At 28.7% G+C, this 18,285-nt stretch overlaps 1 protein-coding gene and 1 long non-coding RNA gene across 3 annotated transcripts; one reads left to right on the forward strand and one right to left on the reverse strand.

Annotated features, from left to right (window-relative positions):
* The first annotated feature begins 696 nt into the window (after positions 1-696).
* Positions 697-3,240, forward strand: LOC109801172 (cytochrome P450 71D11). Its single transcript, XM_020362179.3, has 3 exons — positions 697-1,758; positions 2,127-2,741; positions 3,005-3,240. Exons 1-3 carry the CDS (start codon positions 712-714, stop codon positions 3,062-3,064), a joined length of 1,722 nt encoding a protein of 573 aa, XP_020217768.2. The 5' UTR covers positions 697-711; the 3' UTR covers positions 3,065-3,240.
* Positions 3,241-5,301: 2,061 nt separating this feature from the next.
* LOC145953087 (uncharacterized) lies at positions 5,302-8,574 on the reverse strand. Of its 2 annotated transcripts, none has more exons than XR_014430631.1 (2): positions 6,823-8,574; positions 5,302-6,484 (listed from the first exon to the last, which is right to left on the reverse strand). It is a non-coding gene; the product is annotated as an uncharacterized LOC145953087 (long non-coding RNA). The 2 variants fall into 2 exon arrangements; XR_014430630.1 differs by having other exon boundaries at positions 6,737-6,842.
* Between the last annotated feature and the right edge of the window lie 9,711 nt (positions 8,575-18,285).

Below are 18,285 nucleotides of genomic sequence, written 5' to 3' on the forward strand. Positions count from 1 at the left end.
TTTTAAACCCGCCAAAAACCGAACCCAACCAAAAATGAGATAAGTTTAAATTTTTATTACTTTTGTATAACTAAACAACAATGGTCCAAACTTAAAAATCTTTATTTTAAGTATAATATAGCCATCAATTTGTAACTTATTTTTTTCCTTTTTCTCATAACTTAGATATTTATTTTGTCTTCTCCTTCCTCATTCAACTTCTCAACACACTAGTCCATTTTTAGAGTTATCTTTTTGTTTCTTTCTTTGTCTTTCTTTTCCATCTTCTTATCTCCATTTTGAGTACATTTTGTGTGACTGTGATTTCTTATGATTTTGTAATCTAACTTTATATTTCTTTTCCATGTAACAACTATGAATTTTGTTATCTTTTATTTTTGCTTCTTTAGTTTGTAAATGTTTCAACTACGAATCTACTTACACCATCTATTGTCACCTTCATTCTATTTTTATACACTATTTTAAAAATATTTTTTTATCGTTTTAAGCTTCATCTTCCTTAAGATAAATTGGTTTACAAAAAAATTCAAACCCGATTATACCCACCCGCTTAAATCCGAATCCGTTTCAACCCGAACTGCCTCAAATCGAAAGCTCAGTCGGTCGGATATGGGTCACATTTTTTCAAAGTCGGTTTACAATGGGTTGGACATTTTTTACCCGAACCCGACCAAACCCACCCGTTGCTCACCCCTAAATTGCTAATATTGTATGAATGAAATTTGCCAAAAGATAAAGTTTGCAGCTGTAGAAGCTACAAGAAAGCAGAGACAACAAGCAATAAACATAACCAAAATCCACATCCTTATCAGCACTTTCAGAACTCCTTACTGGTCTCTTGTCACCATGGATTCTAAAGTTCTTGATTTATTAGCCCTTATTATACCCTTTTTCCTCTTTGTGATTGTGGCACTGAAAATATGGAGGAATCTCAGTAAAACTGAGTCATCTACAAATGTACTCCCAGGACCATGGAAGCTACCTATTGTAGGAAACATACCCCATCTAATTACATCTACCCCACACAAAAAATTGAGAGAGCTAGCCAAAATATATGGACCCTTGATGCATATGCAACTTGGGGAGATTTTTACGATCATTGTTTCCTCACCAGAGTATGCTAAGGAGATAATGAAAACCCATGATGTCATCTTTGCATCAAGGCCTCACACTCTAGCTTCAGATATATTATCCTATGAATCCACAAATATCATTTCAGCACCCTATGGAAATTACTGGAGACAGCTACGCAAAATTTGTACAGTGGAGCTTTTCACCCAAAAACGTGTCAATTCATTCAACCAAATAAGAGAAGAGGAGCTCACCAATCTCGTCAAAATGATTGATTCACATAAAGGGTCGCCCGTAAACCTCACCGAAGCAGTACTTTTATCGATATACAATATCATTTCAAGAGCTGCTTTTGGCATGAAATGCAAAGGCAAAGAAGAATTCATATCACTCGTAAAAGAAGCTGTAATAGTTGCAACAGGCTTTACCATAGGAGATTTCTTTCCTTCTGCTAAATGGCTTCAATCTGTTACTGGTTTGAGGACTAAGCTTGAGAGGCTGCATCAACAAATGGATAGGATACTAGGAGACATCATCAATGAACATAAAGAGGCAAAGTCAAAGGCCAAAGAAGGCAATGGTGAAGCAGAGGAAGATTTGGTAGATGTACTCCTAAAATTCCAGGATGTTAGTGATTGTAACCAGGACATTTGCTTAACTATTAACAATATCAAGGCTATAATCCTGGTGAGAATAATAACATCTTTTAAATTCTTTCTTTTATGAAGATAATCTAACTCCTATATTAGACAAATGATTAATACTTGCTCCAGAATATATCTCATACATGATGTCTTCTAAATTGTGCAACATCTGATGATTTTCGTGTAGATTTATTGGTTGCCTTCTGCATATACTTTTTGAATTGGACTCCTTGTTTGAGCAAAGTTATAACTATTAATGTGAAAACCAACCGTTGATGCATATGAACAACTTCTTTGTTTGTTACACATGTGTACATTCACAATTCACTGTATACTCTAAAGTACACTTCTCACATTAGAAAAGTCAAATCCATGACTATCCCTTTAGGTTTCCTGATAATAACTTTGCAGGACGTCTTTGGTGCTGGAGGTGAGACATCTGCAACTACCATAAATTGGGCAATGGCAGAGATAATAAGGGATCCAGGAGTAATGAAGAAAGCACAAGTTGAGGTGAGAGAAGTTTTTGGTATGAAAGGAAGGGTTGATGAAAATTATATCAATGAGCTCAAATATTTGAAATTAGTTGTCAAAGAGACCCTAAGGTTACACCCACCAGCTCCTCTTTTACTTCCAAGAGAATGTAGACAAACATGTGAGCTTCATGGATATCATATACCAGTCAAAAGCAAGGTGATTGTGAATGCTTGGGCAATAGCAAGAGATCCAAACTATTGGACTGAAGCAGAGAGATTTTATCCAGAAAGATTCATTGACAGCTCTATAGACTACAAAGGGAATAATTTTGAGTACATTCCATTTGGTGCTGGAAGAAGAATATGCCCTGGAAGCAACTTGGGTTTAATAAATGTTGAGCTGGCACTTGCATTTTTGTTGTTTCACTTCGATTGGAAGCTTCCAAATGGAATGAAAAGTGAAGACTTGGACATGACCGAAGTATTTGGAGTGACTGTTAGAAGAAAAGATGACCTGTACTTGATACCTACCACTTCTCATCCTTTCCTGGTAAGATAAACCGTACAAGAAAAAGCTATAGCCTTTATATTTCATATTTGTTATTACCCATTTATTACTGAAAGAATCATTGTATCTTTGTTCAAATGTAAAGAAGGAGGTAAGTGTATGCACCAACAAAAATCTATATCAATCTAAAATGTTAAACAAGGGCAATAAACATATATGATGAACAAATCCATAATTAATTACCATTATCTACAATCTTGTGTGAGGATAGCAGATTAACAGAAAATCTGTTCACGTTTTTGTAGGAAATTGGTGCAGAGTGTGGGGAAGTAAGAAGTGAATTGAAGGCAAAGAAGGCTGAGTAAGATTCAGGTCCAGGATCAATAAGTCCCACAAGTTGATGAGATATCTTCGAGCTGATGCATAAACAGTTTATATGTTCCATTATTCCAACCTTCATGGATGATATATGCAATGAAACCAGTAATGAAGCAGAAATGTTGGAAGTACACAAATATATGCTAAATTTACAATTAGTGTTTTTCTTTGAGTAACTACTAGTGTCCCTCCCCAGGGATGCCTAGTCTTTTTAGTCTTAATTTTCAAAATATAGAAAAATTTAACATAACACAAAATGAAATCACATTTCTATTTTTCTCTAATTAATTATTTAATTAAGTGTGCTCGTATCCATAAATTAAATAATGTTTCCTTAATTTGCAAACACCAGATGATCTCAACGATTCAATTCCCAATGTTAGTTAAACTTAACAAAGTGATAAAGGAAAGGAGGATAACAATAGGTATTTTATACTTGTTCACCTCATCATGATACTATTTACAGTTCTTGGTATTTTATCATAAATTTCACTTACAGTCAACCATTGTAACAAATATTCTTTTTCTTCAAGCCTTTTTAGGCTCATAAAGAAGTAGTTTTTCTAATATGCCTCTTCATGCAAATACATAAAACTTCTTTCTTAGCAAAGCCTCTGCTGGGTTTCAACAATTTCACAAAGTAAGTTCAAGGGTAACTCAAAGGCTATTGTACCCATACAGATTTACAAGATATTAGCCTGAAGAATCAAAGAATGAATACACAAATTATAGATAATAAGAATGTTCACAGCTGAAAGATGTTCAAAGTGTTATCCAACTATTCTCTGGCTAGTCTTTACTTGATCTTTTATAAGAGATGAGAAAATGCTCGTTAGTTTTCTACAAAATTAGATCGTGGTGAATTAAATTATGATGAGATTATTTTATGGTATTTATTTCAGAAGATATTTTATGAGGATTATTTTTATAAGATTATTAAATACAAATTCACGATTATGAGAAATTGTCTATTTTGGGCCTAAGTCTTCACCGTTTTGCTTTTGATCATCACTCAAAAAACCTCTCTAATATTGGATTATGTGTATGTTTTATAAGTTATTATTTTTTCTCTTATTTTATTTTTGTTTATATTCCAACATATTGTATAATAAATTCTTGGTCTTTTGCATTTTCTTTTTATTTTTTTATTTTTGTCTTAATGCAATACTTCATGTGGATTTTTCCTCTTTTCTAATACAGGCAAGCTACTTTTACTGCATTGTTTTCTTGTCGCGTAGCTTCTGTCCTTGTTATGCGATTTGCAACATCCAAGCTAGAGTTAGACTTTTTTAATCTGTTTCTTTTAAACTTATGTGTATATTTTTTATTAAGCTTCTGAAATATGCCTGTTTATTCAAAAAGTCTTTCAAATGAAATCTTTTAAGATACAAGTCTTTGACTTTTTCTCATACGATACTGTCAAAAAAAAAAAAACTTTTTTCTCATAGGATGATAAGACATGATTTTAAATAATGATAAAGACCGTTTGCAATAATTGTTGCTTTATATAATTTTTTTTTTATTTTTCCTATTTTTCATCGTCAGGAATTATTGAAATAGAACTAGTGAATGATTGTGTTCAACGAATAAATCCAATTAACTGTTTTGTGGTTTGGTTACCGTCTTACCGATGGAAGAAATCATGGCGATTGAAAAATAAAAAATATAGACTTTTGTTTTTCAAAATTTCAGATTGTGGTTGTGCCTTTGGGAGCTATAAACAGCAGTAAACTCCTAATTGTGGAGATTTAAAATAAAATAAATAAAAAGAAAAAAACTGTTTCTTCCGTTTTAATTCATGATAAAGAGCATTATGTGATGATATGAAGTAAACAACAGTGTCATGTATCTCAAGCCAAACGCTTAAGTAATGAACAAACAATAATATATCTATAGAGAGGAGAGGAAGGGTCCAATTAGGGAAAGCTTAAGCTAAATTGTTGTGTGTTGATATATAAAAGTTGTAATAATTATTTACACGATAATGAACTACACAAAATGTTTTTTAATAATCAAGGATCAGAAAGCAAGTAGCAATTGCATTCCAACTTGCTTTGACGGGTTCAAGTGTGTTTGATTAAGCAGAAGTAGCAAGTGCAACATTACTTATTTTATTGCCAATAGAGGATTTGGTGAAAAGTAAGAGCTAACAAGACAAATTCTGCTTCTACCTCTAAGTTTAATACTTAGTATATTTATGATACCAACTAAGGCTAAGAAAAAGGGAAAAGAACATCAGATAAAACTGCTTTTATTCAAAGTTTAGTTTTCATTGCAAATAACAATATTTAAAAGAAAACCAAACAATTACATCGATTGATCCATCTTTACAATCATAAAAATGGAAGACATGTTCTACAACAAGCTCTTATCATTCTATGCTAAAGTGTATTACAAAATATATAGATGACAATTTATTCTAGTTCAGGTAGAGATTCAAGTTGTCCACGATAATTTCTCAGTTGAGAGCCATGGGAAGGCAGCTCTTGCAAACATGTTGAGTGATGCTAACTTCTAACTGTTCACACTGTTTCAAAGCTTCTTGTGCTTTGATTTCTTCACTAAACAATTTAAGGGCATCTGTTGTTGACAGAGAATGCACGGATTCATACAGCCCTTGAAACTCATTCCTTTTTTCTTGTGTGGAAGATGAGAAAAAGCACTTCACAGGAATCAAATAGCCAAAAAGGAAATTTAAAACAACAAATAGTGAACCAGTAACGGTCCTGTGCAGAATGAAGAATGAAATTAATAGCTAATCACATTATATAAGTAAAATTTCAGAAACTTAAAACAAAATAAATTAATTCTAGAATGTCAAAACACCGTATGGAATTGGTCATGCCTTCTCTTCCACTCCCTGTCCAAATCCGAATTGGATTTTGGACTCCCATCATCTTATATGAAGAATAGGTCCAAACGTTATCCTATGTGAATAATAGGTACAAAAATCTCCAAGCTTGACTGCCCCACTTACATCAACCAGTACAAGACATCAGATGTCCCTTTAAAATTGAATAGTTGGATGAAAGTTGAATTGTTCATAATGTAATTTTCAGAAGTTAATTTCCATGTTATTTTCACAATTTAATAGGAAATCTGTTCAAGTAATATGTCACTATTAATAAAAATATATATAGCTAGGTGACCATGTTTGCATCAAAGACAACAAGAGCAAATGTCTATATGCAAGGAATTTTTATTCCAGGAGGGGCACAATTTTAGATACATTGAGGTAAGTAAAAGCAAACCTGTTCCTAGACACATTTTCCCCACTCAACCCCTGAACATTTACATGAGAAGCATTGCAGGGTCAATTTTCTACATGATGATGCTTCAGAAAGAACCAACACTTCTGCTGGGTCAAAAGCCACAGATTTTACTGAACTAGTGTGACCACACAAACTCTGCATATATTTAGAGTAAGATAGCACAGTTAGGTTCAAAGCTATGCATGGCTATGCTGCCTAGTGCACATTGCCCATGCTTCAAAACAGCTCTTGCATAAAGGCATGTTGGAGATATAGAACCATTAATGAGCCTTCTTTAGCTAGTAATTTAAGCCTTTACGAGAGTGATTCTTAATATGTATGGCAATTGAAAGATTCAAAATTCACATAGCATAAATGGAATGCAATGAAGTCAGATTTCAAACATACTAAATTCCCAAGGAGCATGGATTCCAAGCATGCCATCAATAAGAAGCATGGAAAATACTATTAAGTGCTGTCAGCAATTGATGTACCTGTCGCTGGTGCCGCCCACTTTGACATTTTGTATGTGTCATGTGGTGCTCGTCGTGATGGTGATGCTCACTGATGTCCCCCTCAACTTCCTGGTCAGAGTTGTGTTAGTGACCATTAATAAATTAATATAGTTGTTTATTATATAATTTATTTTATTTACTTAATTAATTTAATGAGCTCAGCTTTTAAGATAAGTTTTGGTCGATTTTAAAAAGTAAAATAAATATATTGGGTTAAGTGTGTTGGATCAGTGGCTTTGGTTGCGAAAACTTGACCAAGTGTAGACTTAAAGAATGAAATAGAAGGACCCACAGCCACACATATTTGATAGAATATTTTATATTTACATTTTGTAAAGATATAATTTTTATTAAAAAAATTATAATTTAATTTTATTCATGAGGTCTTTATTTATAAAAAAATAATATTATATAAAATTAAATATTGATATTATTTTATTATAAAAAAATAAAATAAATTCTAAAATAATTAAAATAGATTAAATTTAAATATTTGAAATATAAATAAAATATTTTTATTAAAAACTAATTTATTCTTCTAAAGATATTTATGTATATTTCTAATACTCTTTGACTGATCTATCACCTAGTTTAAATTTGAATTTCAAAATTTGACTTTTCTCTTTTTGATTGATTTCTTCTTTTTGTAATTTTTGTTGTAATCTTTCTTGAGTAGGATTACTTTAGCGTTTGTCTCGAACTTCTCTTTTGAAGGTAGTTTTTCATCATCTTCATTCTTCTCTTGATCATCAAACTTCTTTTGAAAACATATGCATCTTTGTGCTCTTCACTTGTATCTTCATTTATAATTGGTTCCACCTTCTCCAAATTTAAAGCAAAACTCTTGTCTTTAATATGAACATTGAACACTTCTTTGTTGTTTATATCTTTAATAACACAATTTTTATCTTCAAGTAACACTTTATAGCCTTTTTTCAACAACTGAGCAACACTCAATAAATCTTGATTAATATCAAGAATGTATAAAACATCAGATATTAATTTAAACTTGAATGATTTTTAATAACAAATGTTCCTTTGCCTTTTATTGTAAGGTGTGCTTCATTCCCCATTTGTATTTTAGAGATATCAATTTTGTTGAGTTATTTGAAGAGTTCTCGGTCATAAGTCATATGGTTTTTACAACCACTATCAATGATCCAAGCTTTTGAGGGTTTTTTTGGTCATAAAGCATGCATTGAAAGTAGTTATTCCTCTTCTTGTTGATATTCAACAATGTTGACTTCTTCTTGTTGCTGATGAGATTTGCATACATATTTTAGGTGTCTTAATTGTCCGCAATTGTTACATTTTGAATTAGGTCTCGACCAACATATTTGTTGTGGATGATTAGTCTTTCTACAATAAGGACATGGTGGAAAAATTTGAGTGTTATTATTTTGATTGTTCTCTTGGAACAATTCCTTCTTCTTATTTTTGTCACCATTGTTGTTCTTCCATTTGACTAAATATACACCCTCCATAGTTTTTTCTTGTCTCATAAGTCTCCTTTGTTCTAATGCTTGCAATGTATGTAACACCTTTGCCAAAGTGATCTTACTTAGATCCTTTGTGTTCTCCAAGGCCGTTATTAAAGCTTCATATTTTTCAGGTATAGTTACTATAATTTTTTCAACAATTCTAGAATCAAGAAATTGTGTTCCTAGTAACCGTACCTTATTAGCAATGCCAAGAAATTTTTTTGAGCATTGTTTGATTGTCTCAGTCTCCTTCATTCTTTGTAACTCAACTTCTCTCATTAAATTCAATACTTACATGCTTCGAATTCTTTCATCTCCAGCATATTCTTCCTTTAGATAATCCCAAATTGCTTTCGCAGATTTGAGAATCATGATCTTGGTGAAACATTTTGTGAAACACAAACAGAGACAAATTTTTGCCTTTACCTTCTTGATTTTTATTTCCTTGTGAATTTTCATTTGGGCTATGGTAGGATTGTCTAGTAACGCAAAAACATCATAATATTTTTCTACGGCTTCCTATAGATCTAAAGCTTCTAGGTATGCCTTCATTCTCACGGCTCAAAGATCATAACTTTCTCCATCAAAAATAGGTGGGAAAATTTGTGAAAAGTTTGTTTCTACTTCTATCTCTACAAGTTGTAACCTTAGCCCTAGATACCAATGATGGTTATTTTATATTTGTATTTTGTAAAAATATAATTTTTATTAGAGGAACATAATCTAATTTTATTCATGAGATCTCTATTTATAGAGAAAAATTATCATACAAAAAATCAAATATTGATATTATCTTATTCTAAAAATAAGGAAACAAATCCTAAAATAATCAAAACAGGTTAAATTTAAATATTTGAAACATAAACAAAAGATTCTTATCAAAATCTAATTTATTCTCCTAAAGATATTTAGGCATATTCCCAACAATATTCACATATCTTTTTTTGGCTTATGACACTTAATGAGAATTTGCACACGAGAACTTCAACGAACAATGTTTAGAGGCATGAGATTACACCATGTGCATTGGAGATCATCAGTTGAGGTAAGAGAGAAAGTGAGATTGTCTCTCTATGCAAGCATGTCTAAGGACTATGGGTAGTGATGTGATCCCTAAACCTCTTTAGGTTTCTGTTGTAATGTGTTTGACGGATTCATGGACATTATTATTGATTGTTATGAATATGATTGTGTGCCATTGAGAATTCATTAAAAAATTGTGTTGAATTGTGTTTTTTCGTGTGTTTGGTTATTTGGGAGTCAAGGTTCATGTATGATTCAAAGGTTTTGCTATAATTTGATAGAAAAGAATGGCTCAATCCAAGAGGGGGGTGAGTTGGATTCAATGACACTTAAAAAAATTTATCAGAGTTTAAGGATCTTTATTTCATTCAAAACTTTTCTAAGACACTTTTCAAAGAAGTATATTGAATCACTTGTATATGGGAATGACTTCTATATGAGTTCTTGGTTAATCTTTATTGAATCAGCTCTCACAATAACATGTATGCAATGACAATATTTACTTTCAAACAATTTTAACCATACAAGCAAATTACTCAAAATCAGTCATTGTAAAATTCAATTAAAGATTAATCAATACAAGAGATAAGGATGAGAGAAGAGTGCAAAGTGTTTTATCCTAGTTCAGCCACTCCACATGTGACCTACATCTAGTCCTCAATCATAACCTGATCAAGATTTGTTACACTATCTCAATGAAGAATTTTTACAAGCATATCACACATGTGCACACTTCAACACTCAAGATAGACACTTTCTTGCACCCAAGAAAACACTTCTTGTAGAAACCCACTACAAGAATTCCTTACCACTTGAGACACCTACTCAAGATTTCTCTAACACATTACACAAAGAATTAAAGAAACGAATTCATTTGGAAGCTGAACAAATCAGATAGTGAATTCTTAGCAAATCTCAATCCTTCTCTTCCAAGAATGTAGTGATGATGATGATCTCTCTCAAAGCACTTCACAAAATGTTTTTCTTGGTTTCACAAAGAAAACACTTCAATAAGGTCACAAAGACTTCACAAAATTAGTAGAATACTTTTTTCTATTCCCTGTTCTTCTCTCTCTTTGTTTTAAAGTGTGAAAACTATTTATAAAGTTTTTCAGACCCAGATAATCAATTATTTTTAAGGATAATTGATTATTTTGTTCTTCATGAATTCTGGAAATCACTCAAGAATAGAATAATCGATTATTTTGCAGGATAATCGATTATTCCAAAGAGTACTTCCTGGAATAATCGATTATTTCACAGATAATGCATTATTACAGCAAGGTTCTCTGAACCTCTTGCTGGAATAATAAATTATAGTTAGTAATAATCAATTATTTTGAGTTAGTTTTCAAAAATTCGATTTCACACTTTAGAAAACTTTCCAAGTTATTTGAATCATCATCATACTCACTCTTAGTCAATTTAGATTAAGATTAACTCATGCACAAAGCATACACATGCAAAATAAACTCAACAAGGTATCCACGTGGCCAACAGTTAACTCCGTTTAAGAAATTTGGATGGAAGGTCCGACATTGCAGTGATTTAACTTATTGGGGATCAAATTGAAACAAAAAATTAAGGTGGGACTAAATTGAAAATTTAAAATATTATAAGGGACCAAATTAGTATTTTTTCCTATAATATAAAACTAAATAATCTCAATATAATAAATAAACTCAAAGTTTACACAGGTAGAGAGAATCACATTTTAAAATAAACTAGACTTAGTGAAAATATTAAATTACAAAGGAATTAAAATTAAACTATTCAAAGTAAATAATATAAATCAAATTCTAACTAATTTTATGGTATCAGGTGTCCTATCAAAGCAAAATCCAATGTTGAGAACTAAGCCTCATCACCAACATCTTCAACACCATATTGATGATTACTTGCAAAAAAAAAATACAAGATAACACAAAAGAAAAGGGAATGAGAAATATCTCACTCTGGCTCACAGTGTAAGAATGAAAACTAGCTAGCTAAACACAAACAATACATACAACATGATATAGCATACACAGTTACACATCATCATATTTAACTTATTCATGGCATAGTAACCAACAACAAATAAGATTATAATGCATATGCAATGGTCATGGACTACATATTGTCATGCATGTGGCGCTAGTAAAAACATGACATATCACACTTGTGCGTTACTGCTAGCAATACACGTAGAGTAGTCTAGGAGTACATGTCAGGTCACACCCTTTATGCACTCTCATTAGAAGGACTTTCAAATCAAGTTATCCCAAGATTGGTTCCCAAGCTTTTACATACGGGACCTTCCCTGACGGTGTATTTCATATTGTACCCTTTAAAAACATTTTATGCATATCATTGGCATACTCACACACTATAACTAGATATTAAGTGATACAATGATTACACAACATCATCCAATACACCTCAAGTAAGAATCATTATGAGATAGTTTAATCATATGTTAGAACCTTAACCATAGCCATTGAGATCAATGTCACTAAGAATTTCTAGCAACTTTATCACTATCACAAATGAAGTCCTTAGATATTGCTATCATTATAACACCTCAAGTCATTAACAATCAATTTACATCATAACCTATTAACAATTGTTTTCCACCATAATTCATCCTTCCTAAACATTTATATAAGTACCTCAAACAATTCATAAGATCAAACACTTAAAGGGTGAAACTATTCATCATCTTCATTATAAACTACATTTCCATAACTTACCCTTTTTAAGACATTGTGTGATCCAAATGTCCTATCTAGAGAGATATATATATATATATATATATATATATATATATATATATATATATGATATCAAGTTGATATTAATTTTATTAGAAAGCTAATACAATTATCTCCAACTTCTATGTTGACCTCAAAATTTAAATATGTCATTTACTACTTTAAATAAATATAAAATCGCAACATTTCAGCCTAAATCTGACAGTCTAACCTTTACTCACTAATTTGACCATAATTTGAGTTATAAACCTACTTTTTAGGTGATTAAAATGACATTTGAAATCTAACATCCAAGGCTACAATTTTTATGAAGATCAAAAAACCTAATTCTGTTATTTAAGTCTACTTGAAAAGCTTACAATGTACGCACGTTATATTTCATGCACAAAATATGAGATTCATCTTTTGACTCACATAACTTGGTCATTCCTTAACATTTTCATGCGATTCTTGAATCTAAACTATAGCTCTAAATGTCTACTTTCTAATCCAACGATAAGAACTCAATTTCATTAATCATATGCAGAGAAATCAAATAAATACCTAAGTATGTTCATACTAGAATTTTTAAAATCTGACACAACTCACACCCAAACTTTTTTTTTTCTAAATCCAATTAATAAAAACTCTCTATAGGTTACATTACACTTCTAAAAGGCACAATTTATACATATAACTACATACCCAATTAATCTCCTTATACAATCACCAATGCATTTCCTTAGGATTTTCCAAGAAACCCATAGAGATATCAAATCATACAATTATAATCTCAAAACATGAAATCAATCTTCCATTCAAGCAATTCATACAATTAATTACATATAAGAAGAACAAAAAGTGAAACAGACACAATTGGGAAAAATCGCTCATACATGAGCATACAACAAGGGCACAAATACAAGATTGGAGACCAATCACACTACCAAGCATACAAACTTACACTCAAAGCAAAGTTTCACACTCCCCTTTACTTGGATAAGCTCTAGATAATGGGTGCACGGCTCTGGAGTGATTTCATTCCTACTCCTATTCTCCGAACTCTGAAGCGTGTACGTGAAAATAGAAGCATTAAAAGGGTTTGATTAGAAAACTCCTTTTAAAAAAAAACTAACCTTCCTTTAACCCTCTAGTTAAAACATACTAACCATAGTTATCCCAAAAATCCTTTCCATTTTTAATAAAATATTATACTATTCTTTAATAAAATATTATATAATATATTCTAAAGTATATTACATAATTAAAATATATATATTTAATAACCCTTATTAATAAAATAAAATATCAAAATTATTAATAAAATACTTATATTATATTTTATGAAAAATGAGGCGTTATATTAGGTGTCCATTGTGTGGTGACCATTTTTCTTGTCTATGTCTTCCTAGATTGCTTCATACATGTGCGTCTTTTTATTTATTTATTTATTTCTTCATCATGTCTTTCTCATTATACAAATATTTATGTAGATGATGTATATAACGTTTTTGCAAAGTTTGAAAACTATATAATACTTTGTTATATAAATTTAAATTAATATATAATATGTTTTTATCAATATATATTAATTTGAATTAATGTAACAAAATATCAAATAATTTTTAAAATTTTATAAATATTTATAAACTTGATTTATTCATTAAAAACTTGTTCATGTTAGAGGAGAATCTAAGTTAAGAATAAGATTAGAGTTGGAGTGATAACTGATGTCACATATATATAGGTGGTTCATACTGTTGCATGATTTTAGGAGATAATCTTGCATGTATTTGTGGGTACATTCTTATGATTGTGTGTGGTGTTTAATGGGTGGAGATATTATCCCTAACGTGTTACTCTTTAACATATTCTAGAACTCCTAGAGATATGATGTGGGGATTATTCCTTCACTAGTGTCTAGGTTACATTCTAGATTTATCAAGGTGAGTTAGCGAGGCTTGCTCGTCCGAAGTGACCTCAGCTTGGTTTACCTAAATTTGGATAATACAATATTTTTAATTTAATAATTGCATCATTGAATTTCAATGTAAACTATAAGTTATTAAGTGGATTTGAGTGGAGTAACTCTGGTAAAAGTTACTCTTGAAGTACATAAATCTCTCTCAACACATATAAATACATATAATTTGAGAAAAAGAGACATTGTGCCTCGATGTTAAAAGAAATTTAATAATTTTTAATTAATAATCAAAAGAAATATTAATAAGAAAGTATCGCTAATATTTCTTTAAATTTAATTACCTAGTATATTTATGATAACAAATATGGCTAAGAAAAAGGAAAAATAACATTATATAATATTTATTGAAAGTTTAGTTTTCATTACAAATAACAATTTTTTTAAAAATAAACTAAACAACTACATCAATTTTACAATCATTAAAATGTTCTACAAGAAGCTCTTATCATTATATGCTAAAGTGTATTACAAAATATATAGTTCAACGTTTATTTTGGTTGACGTAAAACTAACATCGATGGCAGGAGAATCACAAAACAGAGATTCAGTTGTCCTCGAAAATTTCTCATTTGAGAGCCATGAGAAGGTTACTCTTGGCCTCTTGCAAAACCTATTGTGTGTGATGCCTAATTTTATGCTTTGTTTTCCGCACTCAATAATTTAAGGGTATATGGACTTTGTTGAAATTTTATATTCTAATAATTATTATGATTTAAGATTATAAAATAATATAATGTCTTAATGAAAATAATTCTTAAAAACTATATTTTGAGCATAAAATCTTAATATAATATTTAATGCTAGTATTTTTTATTATAATTATAAAAATTTATTTTTAGTTATTAAAATTGTATAATAAATAACATTAATATTAGTAGTTTATGTCTTTATTAAATATATTAGGTCCATTAAATGTCATTAAATTTGACAACTGTTATAAAACTTAAATATCCATCAACAATTTATACTATTTCAAATCTAATTTATATATGTATTTAATTAAATAGTTAGATAGAAAGATAAATATCAAAAGTCTTTTCTATTTAACAATGTATCAATTGTTGTTAAACCGTCAACACTCGACTCCAAACATTTCAAATGCAAATAAAAAGTGAAGATAATAAAAAATATTAAAAATTTAAATTTAAAATTATATATATATATATATATATATATATATAAAATAAAATCTGGCCCTTTTAAAATTGTCTAAAAATTGTAATGTAAAATAAAAGATATTAAAAAAAATGAGGAGAATGCTGACGAATGTTGGGCCGGAAGCTTAACCTGGCCCATTTGCATGGCTGGTTACCCTATTTTACTGACATAAAAGATAGACTTTAAGTCAGCAGAAACTCTATTATAAAAAAATTAAAAAAAAAATATAGGAAAACTGCTCAGGCCTTCTATCATAAATGACACGTACATTTTTTTTTTCTTTCAGTTTTTAAGTAAATATTAGTCTTATTTATTTATTTAAGTAATACATATAATTACTCATATAAGATAATATTATTTATATATTGTTATGAGAGAATAAATTATTAATACAAGAGTCAATAATTGAATGAAATTTAATAATTTTTACTTAATTTTAACTTTCAAATTATTTCTTAAATGTCATATGTGTTATAATTTAAAAAATATATCGATTTCAAAACAGAGTTAAGATAAATTGAGAAATTATTATTTTTAAAATTATAGAATAATAAAAATTTTCATAAAAATATAGAATATTATACGTAATCCAAAAATAAAGAATGGATGCATATAAGATTGATAAAATATGATTTAAAATTTATAAATATTATTCTTGATCCTTATAAAATGAAAAAAAAAAAGACTAGTTTTGATTTCTATGAATTTTTTTTAACTTTTATCTCTCTAAAATTTAAAGTTACTATTTTATTTTTCCCAACGATTATTTTAAGGTAAATAAATAAAATTTTATTTCAAAACTTTATAATCTTTTAAAAGTATCACATATTGACATAATATCATAGATAATTATGGTATCACCTACAATGAGTACTTAACCTTATAATAAATAAATAAATAAGTAATTTAAATGAATTACATAATAGTAGAGACTAAAAATAATAATTTCAAATTTTAAAAAGATTAAACAAAATTATAAAGAGCAAAATTAAAACATACTTATTTTGCAAAAAAAAAAAAAAACCACATTTAAGCTATTTATTTATTAACACACAATTATATGTTAGAAGTGATATATCTTCTTATTTAGTTGCATTGAAATCTTCAGATTTTTAGCAATAACCATTTGGATTTTCTTATCGAAATATTAAATATTTTTAATAATAATTTATAAATAAAATTTTTAGTAATAATAATTTGGCTCTTTTCATTATTGTGAAATCTTATCAAAATAATGAAATATGTTAGAACTGTATTTTTGTCCTTCAAGTGTTGTAATTATGCAAGTTTTCAAATATGTTGTGTAATTTTGATCTTTCAAATTTTAATTGAGCGATTTTATTTATGTATTGCAATTGTAAAATTTAGTCCAACCATTAAAAATTAATAATTAGTATGTTCCTAATTAATTTTTTTCTATTTTATATATCTTATTTAATATATTTATATTTTAAAAAAATACATTAATATATACTAATTTATATTTATGAAATTATTAATTTATTTATAAATATAATATTATTATTATTAATATTAATTTATCAGTAATATTATAATACTAATAATATTTATTTAATATAATAAATATATATCAGTTGATATATTAAAAAAAATTTAATATATGTTAACTTTAATAAGTGAACAAATGTATAATTTTAAAATTATTAGATTTTTAATGAAAGAAACTAAAATGATATAATTACGATACTTAAGAGATCAAAATTTTTTTTAATTAAAATTTGAGGGTTCAAAAATTCTCAATTACTTGAACTACAATAATAATTTTGATCTTCTCCCTTTTATTTATTATAAAAACTTATTAAAATAATAATAAAAAATAATTTATAAATAAGATTGATAAAAATAATCACTTACATTTTCTTCATCTTTGACTATTGCGAAAATCTAATTAAAAAAATTAAATATTCTAAAAAAAAGTAAAATAAAATAAACATTATAATAACCATTTACATCTCTTTCCTTTTGAGTTATTGTGAAAATCTTGCTAAATATTACAATTTTAATAAATCTTTAAAATAAATATTATATGTCTAACTTAAAATGAAAATTAAGTTTAAAATAATTTAATTAGATTTGAAAGGAATGAAAATATTATATATATATATATATATATATATATATAACAAAATATAATTATATGATCTAAAATATAAAGTTACTGAATTTACAAGATTAGAAATATATTTAAACTTCAAATTATCTTCCTTTAAATTTAGCATAAACTATAATTGAATAAATGAATTTTATACATATGATAGACTACCGACTTAAAACATGCATTATGTCAAATAATTTTAACCATCCGCCTAGATAGTTAATAACAAGATGTAATATATATTAATCCTAATTTCATATTAAAAAATTATAGTGAATTTTGAGTCATTGAAAAAATCTAATTATATAATTTTTTATATGAAAAACTAGTTCGTAGAGAATAACTAAAATCAATCTAGTAGTGAGAGTCAAAATAATATGTAAAATGACTTATGTTTCAACTTTATATTTTTGTCATTGTAATTAGTATTGATTAAAAAAAAATAAAACTAGTTTGTGAACATTTATGTAAACCAAAATACACCGAAAGATTCTTTCTATAGCAGCATAATAACCACTATATGAAGAGACAAACAATCTATAAACCTCAACCCAAATCCTTCACTTTTATGAGTACTTTTAGAACCCCTTGCTAGACTCTTGTTGTCATGTACTTAGAGAAGAAGAGCTCACCAATCTCATCAAAATGACTGATTCACATAGAGGCTCTCCTATCAACCTCACTGAAGCAGTGCTTTTATCAATAAACAATATCATTTCAAGAGCTGCGTTTGGCATAGAATGCAAAGACAAAGAAGAATTCATATCACTGGTAAAAGAAGGTGTAACAATTGGATCAGGTTTTTGCATAGGCGATTTGTTTCCTTCTGCTAAATGGCTTCAAGTTGTTAGTGGTTTAAGGCCTAAGCTAGAGAGGCTGCATCGACAAATGGATCGGATACTAGGAGACATCATCAATGAACACAACAAGGCTATAATCCTGGTAAGA

The sequence above is a fragment of the Cajanus cajan genome, chromosome 11, assembly GCF_000230855.2.
Source record: "Cajanus cajan strain Asha chromosome 11, NIPB_CcT2T_4, whole genome shotgun sequence".
NCBI classification, from domain to species: Eukaryota; Viridiplantae; Streptophyta; class Magnoliopsida; order Fabales; family Fabaceae; genus Cajanus; species Cajanus cajan.

Coding starts and splice junctions, on each gene's coding strand:
- LOC109801172 (XM_020362179.3), top strand. CDS start 712: ATGAATGAAATTTGCCAAAAGATAAAGTTTGCAGCTGTAGAAGCTACA. Junction 1,759..2,126: donor ATATCAAGGCTATAATCCTG/GTGAGAATAATA, acceptor ATAACTTTGCAG/GACGTCTTTGGTGCTGGAGG. Junction 2,742..3,004: donor CCACTTCTCATCCTTTCCTG/GTAAGATAAACC, acceptor ACGTTTTTGTAG/GAAATTGGTGCAGAGTGTGG.